General features: G+C 44.4%; 1 protein-coding gene across 1 annotated transcript in view; it reads left to right on the forward strand.

Annotated features, from left to right (window-relative positions):
* coro7 (coronin 7) overlaps nucleotides 1-14035 on the forward strand; it is a 101032-nt gene extending 86997 nt beyond the window's left edge. Inside the window, exons 18-28 of the mRNA XM_078558765.1 lie at nucleotides 1007-1093; nucleotides 3321-3463; nucleotides 3852-3956; nucleotides 4119-4204; nucleotides 5065-5206; nucleotides 6443-6532; nucleotides 10141-10257; nucleotides 10752-10887; nucleotides 11534-11625; nucleotides 12903-12989; nucleotides 13444-14035. Of these exons, the coding sequence (XP_078414891.1) occupies nucleotides 1007-1093; nucleotides 3321-3463; nucleotides 3852-3956; nucleotides 4119-4204; nucleotides 5065-5206; nucleotides 6443-6532; nucleotides 10141-10257; nucleotides 10752-10887; nucleotides 11534-11625; nucleotides 12903-12989; nucleotides 13444-13452 (1094 nt within the window). The 3' untranslated portion in view covers nucleotides 13453-14035. The remainder of the gene's footprint in view (nucleotides 1-1006; nucleotides 1094-3320; nucleotides 3464-3851; nucleotides 3957-4118; nucleotides 4205-5064; nucleotides 5207-6442; nucleotides 6533-10140; nucleotides 10258-10751; nucleotides 10888-11533; nucleotides 11626-12902; nucleotides 12990-13443) is intronic.
* The last annotated feature ends 945 nt before the right edge of the window (nucleotides 14036-14980 follow it).

Below are 14980 nucleotides of genomic sequence, written 5' to 3' on the forward strand. Positions count from 1 at the left end.
CACTCTCTCTTCACTTTGGAGACTCAGTTTCTCAACTGATCTCTTTTCTTTTCCACTACCTGCTCCCTTTTAACCAGACTATCTTTTATTACAAGTCTGTTCGCCCGGTAACTGGCCCAAGGTATTTCGTGCCCTGTCCAGTGAGTCCCCCTTCTCCACTGAGAGGAGAAAAAAATTGCAGGAGTATGGGAAAAGAGCAGGGGAGTGGGACTAACTGGATTGCTCTTTGAAAGAGTCAGTGTAAACTTGATGGGCTGAATTTTATGATTCTGAGAGAGCTGAGTTTGTGCTCATGTGTACAGTGACAAGGTGACACAGCTGCCAGTCCTCGTGCTGAGCTAAATTCTCAGTACTTTCCATATACAAGCCCTGCACATACATTCCCCCATCACCAGCAATTACCCTGTGAGTAACCTGGTGAATCAACTAATCTATGAAGATAATCACTCAAACTGTGATCACTGTTTTCACTGGAGGGACAGTCAGTAACCAAGATTACATTCAAGAAAGTCAATTGATGAAGGGGAGAACCAGAGCCAATCTTTACTCAGTGTAACATTGATTTACAGAGTGAAATATTACAAGTATATATCTCCTAATTCAACTACATTCCAGTTTCAATAAGTGTCTTTTTATATCTGCTCAAGTGAAACCCCAATTAAGGCCCTCCACCTGCATATAATTAAACACAATTGACCAGAGGACATTGACTGAAGGTAAGTGACAAAAGGACTAGCTGGGAGATGAGAGAGTTTTTTGTTACACAGTGAGTTGTTTATGATCTGAAATGGATAACTTGAATGGTTGATAGAAGCGTCAATAATAACTTTCAACTGATAATTGGATAAACACTTAAAAAGGAACAATTTGCAGGGCCATGGGGGCTAAATGGACAGCTGTTTCAAAAAGCTGACATAGGAACAATGGACTGAATGGCCCCCTGTGCTGTGTGATGCTATGAAACTGGAATGCTTCTGAAAGTGAGTGACATCCTGTTTGGTTTCAGCTGGCGAGGATGCAAAGATCCGAATCTGGAGAATTCCAACTGGAGGACTCACAAAAATCCTCTCCGACCCTGAGAGAACCCTTCCTGGTGAGACGGTGCTGAAACACAGGCAGTTGGTCCACTCAAAGATATTGTGGGAAGCATAGTTATTAAAATTATTTCACAACCATCTTTAGCTAAGGGGAGGCGATAAAGTTGCTTGACAAAGGAAGAGCCAGACAGCAGGCAAAGGAAGATTGGGTGAGGTTATAATATAGTCAGGTGCAATAAGAACAGATCAAAGAATTAGTTCAGGAAACTTAGTCCTGTGAGCCTCAAAGAAGATATATCTGTAATTATTGAAGCTCCAGCTGCTATTTTTGTAAATTAATTAAACTCCGAGATCCCTGAGGACACCATACCCCATTGTCAATCTGGAAACTATAGATCGGTAAGTGTTTTTTTTTATATAGGTTGTGGAGAGAGTAGTGAGCGGGCACTTTGAAATGGAGGATGTATTAAAGGGAAGTCAGTGAGGATTCAGGAAGTTGATGTCTGACTTAGTGGGTTTAGCCCAGTGGTAATGAAGGGACAGTGATGTGTCCAAGTCAGGAAGGTGTGCATCTTGGAGGGGAGCATGGATCAAATGGTGCTTCCATGACATTGCTAATCCTGACCACCTTGATGGTGGAGGTCACAACGGACCGTGTAAAGGGTACATACGGCAGCCACAATATGCTGGGGATGGAAGAGATGGATGTTGAGTCCAGTGGCAGGGGTATTGTTAAAGCAAACTGCTTTGAACCTTGTAGGTGGTAGAAAGGCTTTGTGCAGTGAGCAAGTGAGCACTGCCATGCTCTTGTAGCCACAGCGATGACATAACTGATCTTGCCACAGACATTTTCCCTGGGAGGGATTCCCCTGACCCCCATTGGAACTCAGTTTTGCTTGGCTGCCTTGGTGCCATACTTGGTTCTATGTTGAATCCAGTTACTCCCATCTTTCAGTCTGAGTCAACGCTGTGATGCCACCTGTAGTCTTATAGTTCTGAAGCACCTCAAGCTGATCATCATTGAGAGGTGCTGCAGCACTGAGTCTTTCATTTGCTTGGTTGATGCTTGGGAGGAGGCTGATCAGATGGTAATTGATTGGATTAAAATTGTCCTGTTTTTTGTGCACAGGACACATTGTTGGGTAATGTCATAGATGCAATGGAATTGATAGTGAAATAATGCAGCAAGCTCCATTGTAACTCACTTCCAGACTCCCCAAAGCCTGAACACCATTTACAAGGCAGGAGTGTGATGGAATACTCTCCACTTGCCTGGATGAGTGCAGCTCCAACAACTTGAATTGGATGAGTGCAGCTCCAAGAAGCTTGACACCATCCAGGCCAAAATAGCCTACTTGATTAGCACCCATTCCACCACATCAACATTCACTCCTTCCACCAGTGGCAGCAGTGTGTAGTATATAAAGATGCACTGCAGCAACTCATCAAGACTCTGACAGCACTTTCCAAATCAACGGCCTCTACCACCTAGAAGAACAAAGGTAGTAGGTGCATGGGAACACCACCACCTGCAAGTTCCCCTCCAAGCCACAAACCATTCTAACTTGTAACCATATCCTCTCTATCATTGGGTCAAATCCTTGAACTCCCTAACAGTGCTGTGAGTGTTCCTGCTCCACATGGACTGTAGTGATTCAAGAATGTGGCTTACCACCACCACCTTAAAGACAAATATGATGGGCAACAAATGCTGACCTAGCCAGCGATGCCCACATCCTGTGAAAGAATAAAACAAAGCTCCATTACTCAAGTCTTCCTCATTGAGCCGCTGCTTCATTGTGTGGAATGAATGGAATTGGCAGGGCTCGGTATCTGGGTGTGGACCTTGAGAAAAGGATGCTAAGATTACCTTGTCTGTAGCATTTGGGTACTGGGCTTAGCCATGGATGAGAATGGGATGTTCATAGTGCTGCATCCTCCTCCTCTTGCTAGCTGACCACCTAGAGACACAATCTAAAATTTAGGGAATGAAGCTAAGCAAAATGTTGTTACCCAAAGTGTTATAAAGTTGCAGCACCAGTTACCAGAGAAAGTGATCAAAACGGGCAACATAAATTAGAGTCAGACAGCAAGTAACCCTGCTTCGGGAGAAGGATAGAGTGAGATGATGAGTAGGAACTCATGGAAAAGTAACAGGCTTGAAAAGGAACTAGCCCTTCATACATTGTTACATACCTACATTTTTGACAACGGGTAATTTGGAAGCCCAATGCCAGGTCACTGTGCGTGCTGATTAAGTTTATGTTCCTTACTCTCTGCCAGGTCACACAGAGAAAATCTATTCCATCAGATTTCATCCACTGGCATCTGATATCTTAGCTTCATCCTCCTATGACATGACTGTGAGGATCTGGAACCTCAGCTCAGGGAAAGAAGAGATTGTACTGAGGGGACATACAGACCAGGTACGCTAAATTTAAAATCTTAGGGAACCAGACAAAGCACTGTAGCCACCACAGATTATTCTCCTTTAAATTTGTAAAGGTGAGTGATTTTTGGATTGACCTGGTCTGTAGTTGGTAAAAATATTTCATTATAGTGCTGGGTCACAAAGACTCATTGCAGCCAATGTGTGACATTGTAGTTCAGGTGCAATTCTCTGAACATTTTGTCCAGGGTTATTTATTTTCTCTCATGCTCTTTCTTTCACTCATGCTCTTTTTATCTTTTGTGCTCTTGGTCTTTCTCTCAGGCTTTCCCTTCTCTCTTGTGCTCTGTCCTTCTCTTTCTCTCACACTCTCTCTTTCTCTTGCAATCACTTTTTTTTTTTTACCTTTATTTGCTCTTTTCCAGATCTTCAGCTTGTCCTGGAGACCTGATGGACAGCAACTGGCAACGGTCAGCAAAGACAACAGAGTTCGAGTGTACGATCCTCGGCGTTCAGTCCACCCCGTGCAGGTAATAACTGCTTTCTCAGGAAGCACCTGGCAACATGCAGACTCATGCTGTCTGCTTGTTTTGGTTTAAGCTTTGCACCATTTTTCTCTCCCCTTGTATGCTTGCACTTGAATTGTTATTAGCTGTGTTGGTGCCAATTAGACTCTTGATTTCCATTTGCAGGAAGGACCAGGACCTATGGGCAGTCGGGGGGCACGGATTTTGTGGGTGAGCGATGCACGGTACCTACTGGTATCTGGCTTTGACAGGTAAGCAAGAAATAATAAAAAGGTCACTGAGGGTTGGGAAATATCAGGGTGGGATTGGGATGAAAGTAAAGAAAGAATTTGCACTTCTAAAGCACCTTTCACAAGCTCAGTGTCCTAAAGTGCTTTACAGTAAGTTAGGTGTTTTTGAAGTGCAGTCACTGTGCAATGTAGGAAAAGTGGCAGCCATTTGTGCATAGCAAGCTTCCACACACAGCAATGTGAAAATGACTAGATAATCTGTTTTTGTGATGTTGATTGAGGGACAAATATTGGGCAAGACACCAGGAAGAATTCCCCTGCTCTTCTTTGAAATATTGCCCTGGAATCTTTCACATCCACCTCAAAGGACAAACAAGGCCTTGGTTTAACATCTCATCCAACAATGCAACATTCCTTCAGTACTAACTCCGACTGTTTGTTTGGATTATGTGCTTAAGAGTGGGACTGGAAACTTCAACCTTTTGACTTCAAGACAAGGGTGCTACCCACTGAGCCATGCCCAACAAGCTGTAGATGGGGTGTGGGTGGAATATGGAGAGGATAGGATGGGCAGCTTTATTATGCTTGGCTGGATCCATTTGCCTTATGCCTCTAATGTGACTGATTTTCTGTAACCCAAAAATCAATCGCAAAATTACAGGATGGCCCACTATTGTGGGGTCAGATTTGAAATCTCGAGCCATACAGCAGTATTCCAGGATGTGTCTGGGACCACACGGGATGATTGGAACTACTGCCTCGGGATTGGGAGCTGGACTTCGCATCTGGACTCTTGCTAAAAGACCCAATAAATGATATACATGAGTAAAATCCAAGCCCTTTGAAGATTCAGACTGACTACTCCGTGCTTTATGTTGCAGCCGCAGCGAGCGACAGATCTACCTCTACAACATGGAGTCCCTGGCGTCAGGACCACTGGCAACTGCTGACATCAACCCAGCGCCATCCACTCTCATTCCTTTCTACGATGATGACACCAGCACCGTCTATCTCACTGGCAAGGTCAGTGTTTCTCCATCGCCAGCTCATCACCATGGCTGTGCTGGGTAACTGATTCCTTAATTAGTAGGTTGCTACATGACTTGGATTGCTCAATGACTGACTGAGTTGCTAGATGAGATCCTCAGGGTAGTGTCCTAGGCCCAACCATCTTCAGCGCTTCATCAATGACCTCCCTGCCACCACAAGGTCAGAAGTGAAATGTTCGCTGATGATTACACAATGTTCAGCACCATTTGCAGCGACTCAGGTACTGAAGCAGTCCATGTCCAAATGCAGCAAGACCTGGGCAATATCCAGGCTTGGGCTGACAAGTAGCAAGTAACATACGTGCCACACAAGTGCGAGGCAAGGACCGTCTCCAACAAGAGAGAATCTAACCCTCACCCCTTGACATTCAATGGCATTACCATCGCTGAATCCCCCACTACCAACATCCTAGGGGTTTTGATTGACCAGAGACTGAACTGGATTAGCCACATAAATACTGTGGCTACAAGAGCAGGACAGAGGTTAGGAATCGTGCGACGAGTAACTCACCTCCTGACTCCCCAAAGCCTGTCCATCATCTACAAGGCACAAGTCAGGAGTATGATGGAATACTCTCCACTTGCCTGGATGAGTGCAGCTTCAACAACACCCAAAAAGCTTGACACCATCCAGGACAAAGCAACCCGCTTGATTGGCGGCACATCCACAAACATTCACTCCCTCCACCACTGATGCACAGTGGCAGCATTGTGTACCATCTACAGAATGCACTGCAGGAACTCACCAAGTCTCCCTAGACAGCACCTTCCAAACCCACGACTGCGACCATCTAGAAGGACAAGGGCAGCAGGCACATGGGAACACCACCACCAGGAAGCTCCCTGCCAAGCCACTCACCAACCTGACTTGGAAATATATCGCCGTTCCTTCACTGTCGCTGGGTCAAAATCCTGGAACTCCTTCTCTAACAGCACTGTGGGTGTACCAACAACATATGGACTGCAGTGGTTCAAGAAGGCAGCTCACCACCTCCTTCGCAAGGGCAATTAGGGATGGGTAATTAATGCTGGCCTAGCCAGCGAGGCCCACATCTCATAAAGAATAAAAAAATGATAGATTGCTGGGTAACCAACTGGGTTAGTGGGCGACTGGTTGGATTACAAGGTGACTGAGTTCCTGGGCGATTAGTGTTGCTCACTATCAAGATATACTGTCTCTTCCTTTGTCACTAATGATGCTGTTCTACAGGGTGATACCAGGGTCCATATCTATGAGATTCAGAATGAAGATCCCTATTTCCTGCAGTGCAGCAGTTTCAATTCCACTGAGCCACACAAGGTAGGAGTGAAGCTGTGCTACAGTACTAATGTGCTCTTTTCTAGTTCATTGCAACGACACAGTCGACCTAGCCTATACCCCACTGTAATTCATCCTCACTTTTGCAGGTATCAGGCTCAGTCACTTTGGACCATGGGTAATCAGGAGGGTGGATTCTGTGTGGAAGTAATGAGGAAAGGTGATTCCCCACAAATATGAACATATGAATTAGGAGCAGGAGTAGCCATTCGGCCCCTTGAGCCTTTTCCAGCATTCAATTAAGATGTTGCCTGATCTGATTGTGGCCTTAACACCACTTTCCTGTCTACCCACTAAAATAAACCCTTTGACTCCATTGTTCGTCAACACTATTTACCTCTGCCTTAAAAATATTCAATGATCCTGCCTTGACCACTCTCTGGGGGAGAGAGTTCCACAGACTCACAACCCCCTGAGAGAAAAAACTTCTCCTCCTCTGTCTTAAAAGGGAGACCCCTTATTTTTAAACTGTGTCCCCTAGTTCTGATCTCTCCCACATGGGGAAACATCCTCTCAGCATCCACTCTGTCAAGTGCCTTCAGGATTTTATTTATATGTTTCAATAAGATCACTTTTCAATCTTCTAAACTCCAATGGATACAGGCCCAGCCTCTCCAACCTTTTCTCATAAGACAACCCCTTCTTCCCAGGAATCAGTTGTGTGAACTTTGTCTGAACTGCTAATGCATTTATGTCCTTTCTTAAATAAGGAGACCGAAGCTATACACAGTACGTTGTATAGAACTGTGCTGGAGCTGGCGCGACAATTTGGGGAAAATGTAGGGACTCAGGTTGGGACCGATGACCCAAACAGCTGAACTGAAAGTTGAGGTTGCTGTCTGTATTTCTGATGCAGTCATGGGTCATTTTGTTTGGTTTTCACATGTTCATGTACCTATCCTTGGCTAGTCCATCAACTTTTTCTGAAATAAAATGTGGAATCTGAAGATGGGAGTTTAAGGTTTCTTAATCCTTGAAGCCCTACACGGTGCTGCAGGATTAAACAGTCAGAATTCTGTACCTGCATATAAGTCCGTACCCAGTATTGCAGTCACTGTATAGGGGTAATAACAGGAGAGAGAGAGAGAAAGGGTGAGGATTCTGAAGAACATACATACATATGAATTAGGAGTAGGAGTAGGCTGCTCTGCCATTCAATAAGATCATGGCTGATCTGATTTTAACCCCATATTCCTGCCTATCCCTGATAACCTTTCACCTCCTTGCATATCAAGAATCTATCTACTACTGCCTTAAAGATATTCAAGGACTCTGCCCCAACCACCTTTGAGAAAGAGAACTCCAAAGTCCCACAACCCTCTGCGAGAAAACTTTCCTCATCACTGTCCTAAATGGGCGACCCCTTATTTTTAAACAGTGACCCCGAGTTCTAGATTCTCCCACAAGAGGAAATGTCCTTTCCACATTCACCCTGTCAAGTCCCCTCAGGATCTTATATGTTTCAGTCAAGCCACCTCTTACTCTTCTAAACTCCAGCAGATACAAGCCTAGCCTGTCCAGCCTTTCCTCATAAGATAACATGCCCATTCCAGGTATTAATCTAGTAAACCTTCTGTGAACTGCTTCTAATGCATTTACATCTTTCCTTAAATAAAGAGACCAATATTGTATACAGGACTCCAGGTGTGGTCTCACCAATGTCCTGTATAACTGAAGCATAAACTCTCCACTCTTGTGTTTAATTCTCCTTGCAATAATCAATACCTTTCTATTAGCTTTGCTAATTACTTGCTGCACCTGCATACTAACCTTTTATGATTCATGCACTAGGACACCCAAATCCCTCTGCAATCTCTCACCATTTAGATAATATGCCTCTTTTTCATTCGATCTGCCAAAATGGACAACCTCACATTTTCCTACATTATACTCCATTTGCCAGATCTTTGCCCAATCACCTAACCTATCTATATCCTTACGTAGCCTCTTTACGTCCTCTTCACGACTTACTTTCCTACCTACCTTTGTGTCATCAGCAAATTTACCATACCATCGGTCCCTTCATCCAAATCAGCACTGATCCCTATGGCACACTACTCGTCACATCCTGGCAACCAGAAAATGAGCCATTTATGCCTACTCTCTGTTTCCTATTTGCTAACCAATCGTCTATCTATGCTAATATGTTACCCCCTACACCAAGAGCTTTTATTTTCTGCAATAACCTTTGATGAGGCACCTTATCAAATGCCTTCTGAAAATCTAAGTACAGCACATCCCTTTTATCCACAGCACTTGTTACTACTTCAAATAACTCCAATAAATTGGTTAATCATGATTTCCCTTTCACAAAACCATGTTGACTCTGCTTGATTACCTTGAATTTATCTAAATGCCCTGTTATAACGTCTTTAATAATAACTTCTAACATCTTCCTTATGACAGAAGTTAAGCTAACTGGCCTATAGTTTCCTGCTTTCTGTCTCCCTCCCTTTTTGAATAAAGGAGTTACATTAACTATTTTCCAATTTAATAGAACCTTCCCTGAATCTAGTAAATTTTGGAAAATTAAAACCAATGCATCAACTATCTCACTAGTCACTTCTTTTAAGACCCTAGGATGAAATCCATCAGGACCTGGAGACTTGTCAACCTGCAGTTCTAACAATTTGCTAATTACCACTTCCCTCGTGATTGTAATTTTCTTGAGTTCCTCTCTCCCTTCCAATTCCTGATTTACAGCTATTTCTGGGATGTTACTTGTATCCTCTATAGTGAAGACCCATGCAAAATATCTGTTCAATTCATCTGCTATCTCCTTATTTTCCATTATTAATTCCCCAGACTTAATTTCTTTAGGACTATTGCTCACTTTGTCAACTCATTTCTTTTAAAAATACCTATAGAAATTCTTACTGTCTGTCTTTATATTTCTAGCTAGCTTTTTCTAGCTAGCTTTCTCTCGTACTCTAATTTTTCCCTCCTTATCAATCTTTTAGTCATTCTTTGCTGCTCTTTATATTCTGTCCAATCTTTTGACCTGCTACCCAACTTTGCACAATTATATGCTTTTTCTTTTAAGTTTGATACTATCTTTAACTTTTTTAGTTAACCAGGGATGGCGGATTCTCCCCTTGGAATTTTTCTTCCTTGTTGGAATGTATCTATTCTGTGTATTCTGAAATATCTCCTTAAATGTCTGCCACTAGATCTCTATTGACCTATCCCTTAACCTAAATTGCCAGGACCCCTCAGTCGCACTTCTAATTCTTGAATATAACACTGCAGTCATATAACAGAGGTAAGAACTCAGATTAATGTGGTGTTCCCCACAAGCAGAAAGGTGTCTGAATGTTTTTAAATAACGAAGAAAGGGACACAGCGAAGACTGAACACAGGAAATGGGAGGAAAATTGAGTAGGGAAGGGGGGGGGAAACGGAGAGGGCGGGATGGGAAAACAGAGAGGGTGGGATGGGGAACAGAGCAGGTGGGATGGTATTAGCGGCTGGGATTAGAGGACTGCTACAAAAACGAGATGGAATTGGCTCATTTTCCCACTTGAACAAGCCACGCACTGCACTGTGACCTTGCATAAATTAAGTTGATATATTTGTTTTCCCCTCTTCAGGGACTCTACTTCCTACCTAAGTCTGAATGCAATGTGAGGGAAGTGGAGATTGCGCGAGCCTTGCGTCTGGGACACAATTCCTTAGAGTCCATCATTTTCAAAGTTCCACGAATTAAGGTGAGAAGTTCATCGTTGTCTTGGAAATGTGGGAGCTTTGGGCTGTTGTGGACCAACACTGTGGCATAGGGCTGAGTGCAGCAAATACTTTATGGTTCGATTGTTTGGTGCAAGAGATCACGTCCATCAGGACCAAAGTCCCTGACTGGACAGTGCAGTGGGCTTGACATAGGTATTTGACACTTAGGGGGCTGGCTTCAGGGATGAAATGCTCCTCTATATTGACTCCAGTGTGGACATCAGCAAACGGCTGTCCCAGTCTGATTTGAGAGTTGGATTGGCCCCAGTGATCCCCCAGACTGGTGTGAGTGTTGGACCTACTCTGTGTACCCAAGTCTGGTCTGAGAGTTTGACTGTCCCCAGTGTCCCCCAATCTGGTGCAAGTGTTGGACGCTGAGCAGATCCTGTCAGTTCCAGTCTCTATGGACTCTTCTCAATAGTTTATTTTCTTTTGCAGATATTTCTCATGTTCCTTTTCTCTACTTGCCTCACAGAAAGAGTTTTTCCAGGATGATATTTTCCCTGATACCACCATGTGGTGGAGACCAGTACTCTCAGCCTCTGCCTGGCTGGCTGGCTCCAATGGACTGCACAAGAAGATGAGCCTGAAGCCTAAAGACATGACCCCAGGTACCTGTGTTCCTCCAATGCCATCTCCCCGCACCAGCACCTCCCCCACCACCCCCACCCCCCGTCAGGGCTGCCGAGTCTGATGATGCATTGGGACCCAAACAAAAGGACTATACTCGCTCTCTTTACCATTCAAAGTATTGGAGAACTGCCCCAAACTCAAGCTGCCCTTAATATAACTGGAGAGCCCTGTACAGACTCAGCACTTCATTAACATACACACTGTCTCAGTTATGTAGCAGGAGACCCTTCCTACACTGTTTCAGAACAACTTCCTACCACTCCCTCACTCCATGCACATTTGCATATGTACATATGCGTGTACCCAACGCACACCTATCCAGTTAACCAAGGACCATTTGTCTTCCATCCGCCCATACACACAATTACATCATTATATCAGTGCTATAAAGGTACCTCCTTCTGGCCAATTGTCATCCCTCTGCTTATTGTGGATCACTAGTTATACTGTACCAATCTTGCATTGTGACAGGGGCTAGGAGTAATGACAAGCTCTTCGCTGTAAGGTATTGGCTGGAAATGCAGACCTGTGCCTCCTATCTGGGACTGTCCCGGAGAGAGCTTCTGACACCTGTGAATTTTGGGAGTTGCAGAGCTTGATATTAATGGTGTGTCTGTTCTGCAGTGAGTGAAGCCCCTAAAGAGCTCCCAGTCAGGAAATACAAACCCTCAGCATTCTACCTAGAGGAAAAAACAGACGAGGAGAAAAAGGAAGAGGTAATTTATCCTTCAAAATGTATATGTATCCATCTCTGCTACATTCCCTCCTCTTAGTCTATCTCTCTGTCTGTCTGTCTGTCAACCTCCCCCTCAGTAAATTTGTCTCTCTCTTCCTCTCTCACTCAGTCCATATCTCTTTCCCTTTAATTTAGTTTTTCTCTTTCTCTCACAGTCTGTATCTCTATCTCTCATTCACTTTGTGTGTCTCTCTCTCTCTCTCTCTCTCCCATACTCAGTCTGTTTCTCTCTTCCTCTTTCTCACTCAGTCTGTCTATTTATCTCTTTCTCTTTCAGACTGTCCTTCTGTTGCTATCACCTAAGTGACTCTTGCACACTCAGTAACTGCCTTGCTTTCTCTCTCTTTCTCACCTGACTTTCTCCTTCTCTCCCTTCTGTCACTAACTCACTAATCCTTTAATTCTGGCCTCTTGAGCATCCCTGATTTTAATCACTGCACCATTCCTGGCCATGCTTTCAGCTGCTTAGGCCCTAAGCTTTGGGATTCTGCCTTAAATCTCTCCGCCTTTCTATCTCACTTTCTTCCTTTTAATACACTTCCTAAAACTCTTTGACCAAACTTTTGGTCATCTAACTTTGTGGTTTGGTGTTAAATTTTGTTTGATAACACTCCTATGAAGCACCTTGGGATGCTAAAGGCTCTATATAAATACAAGTTGTTGTTATTACCCCTTTAAGGAAACTATGTGTATGTCATGTGATCTGTTTCCACTTTATAACAGATCAACCCACAGTCACCTCTCCTACCCTAGGTGGTTCTCCTTTGTGTCTCACACCGGACAATGATTTATTCAGTATGTCCAGGACCTCGGATAGATGGTCACAGTGTGATTGAGCATAAAAGATAGTGGAAATCTGGAACTCATTTGTCCACAAGTCTGGATGCTTGGAGGTTAATTGAAATTTTCAGCATGGAGATTGATTAATTTTTGTTAGGTAAAGATATTAAGGCTGTTAAGTGGAGTTGAGGTATAGGTCAACCATGATCTAACTGAATGACAGAAAAAGTTTGAGGGACTGAATGGTCGTCTCCTGTCCGTGGTAATGAAGGCCAGTGTTAGAGACTGTAATGAATCAAAGGGATGAACATTGCTGAGATGCTGCCACTTCCTCTCACATTTATTCGCTTTCCAAAGCAGAAGATTAATAAAACAATTCGGGATGTAAGGGCCGGCCTCGTGTGGAGGAGTGACGGGCTCGTTTCTGTTGAGCAAGTGATAGTGTGAGCAGTGTCTCACCCTCTTTACTCCTTTCAGCTCCTGAGTGCCATGGTGGCGAAGCTCGGGAACCTAGACGATCCCCTGCCTCAAGACTCGTTTGAGGGGGTGGATGAGGATGAATGGGTGAGTGGCATCAGTGCTGCAGCGTTGCTACTGATCTAACTTGTGACAGGTGAGGTGGGGCAGGCGTTTCTGCATTCATTACTGGTTAGAGGACATGGACTCTGAGCTCTAGAAGAGATATCTGCATGCTCTACATGAGGGTGGAAGGGTCCACATTGTTCAGGTGGTTGCAAGGAGTTCTGGGTTCACCAGTAGTGGCTTTGCATTCCCCAACAGAGCAAAGAATCTTTGGGCTTCTTGACTGGGGTCTTTGGGCATTGTACAGCATATCAATACATTAGAGATTGCGCTTTGCATGGGAGAGCAATGCTGCTCATCCCAATAGGGGAAGTCAAGTGTCATTATCAACTTCGTGAACACTGCCCATTAAGGGTCTTGACGATATAAATGGTACCTTGATGGCTCTTCAACGCTGTGTCTTAAAAGCTAACCTGTTGCTTTCCTGCTGTTTCAGGATGACTAGATTTCATCCAAAGACATCTCTACAGTACTTCATCTCGTGATAGACCCTTCAACTGATGGAGCTACAGCTTCCTGCATTATCAGATGTCATTAATCACAAGCATGTTTATGAGCAAGAGTACATCTCCCTCACTTTCACAGCATGTCTCCATCCCCTCACAGCATTTCTTACTTGCAGCGCCCCTCCCTCGCTCATTCGCAGCACCCCTCCCTCGCAGCGCCCCTACCACGCTCACTCGCAGCACCCCTCCCTCGCCTAGAATAAATTCCTTTGCTCAGTCATAGCACATCTCACTCAGCACATCTTCCCCACCCTCACACACTCGGTGACTCTCCAGCACACCTCATATGCACTGAGTTGCATTTCTCAGCACCCCCCATGTACATTCTTCCCCCAATCTTCATACACACAGCCACAACATTTCCTCCACACAACCCCAGCACTGACTCTTCCCCCACCCCTCCAAAAGCCTCTCTCTTTCTCTCCACTTCCACCCTCCATATGGATTTATGCCAGGGTCAATATTTTGCATTGTTGCCTTATCAGGAACGCACATTTATTAAAAAAAATACTTTCAGCTAAAGAGTGAGAGTTGTCCTGTTTTTCCGTTGCTGCTCAAGAGGATTGTGCACAGGGTAAGGTGGGTTCATGAGGAAACTAAACTTGCAGGGCTACAGGGATGGAGGGGGGAATGGGACTGACTGGATTGCTCTATGGGGAGATGGCATGGACTTAATGGGCCAATTGACTTCTTTCTGTGCTGTTATGACACAGGGTGGAAACCGCACACTCGATCCACTTTCAGAGTTTACCCAAAAGCTTATTGGGCTCTGGTGTAGTCTTCTGAAAATCTAATCTTCAATTTGTGGAGGTGGGTGACACAGTGACCCATGACATGATAGACAGGGAGTCTGTGGCCCAGTCACAGTGATCCATGACTGAACTGGGCAGTGATTTTGTGACCCGGTCACATTGACCCTTCCACTGCTCTGGGCACTGACTCTGTCACCCAGTTGCAATGACCCATTGACAGGTGTGGATAGTGACACTCTCATTTGGTCACAGTGACCCTTCCATTAGTCTGGACTGTGACTTTATGACTGAGTCACAGAGACCCTTCTGCTGGTCTGGCTACTGAGTCTCTGATTCTGTCACAGTAACCCTTCTACTGGTCTGGCCACTGAGTCTCTGATTCTGTCACAGTAACCCTTCTACTGGTCTGGCCACTGAGTCTCTGATTCTGTCACAGTAACCCTTCTACTGGTCTGGCCACTGAGTCTCTGATTCTGTCACAGTAACCCTTCTACTGATCTGGGCAGTAATGCTGTGAGTTCAAAAAAAAAAAAAATTTTTTTACTTGCCCACAGATCATTTACCTTTTAACCCCTGGATATGAAAATAAAACACCACACTCACTCTCAATATGAAATGTCAATCAGTATCCATAACATAGGCTTATACATAACATTTGAGTCTGCTCTCTGTGTCCTCTGCTCTGGCTAGGGTTAAAGAGGAGCAAGAAGATCCC

Source organism: Cetorhinus maximus, chromosome 15 (genome assembly GCF_964194155.1).
Source record: "Cetorhinus maximus chromosome 15, sCetMax3.hap1.1, whole genome shotgun sequence".
In the NCBI taxonomy this organism is placed as follows: Eukaryota; Metazoa; Chordata; class Chondrichthyes; order Lamniformes; family Cetorhinidae; genus Cetorhinus; species Cetorhinus maximus.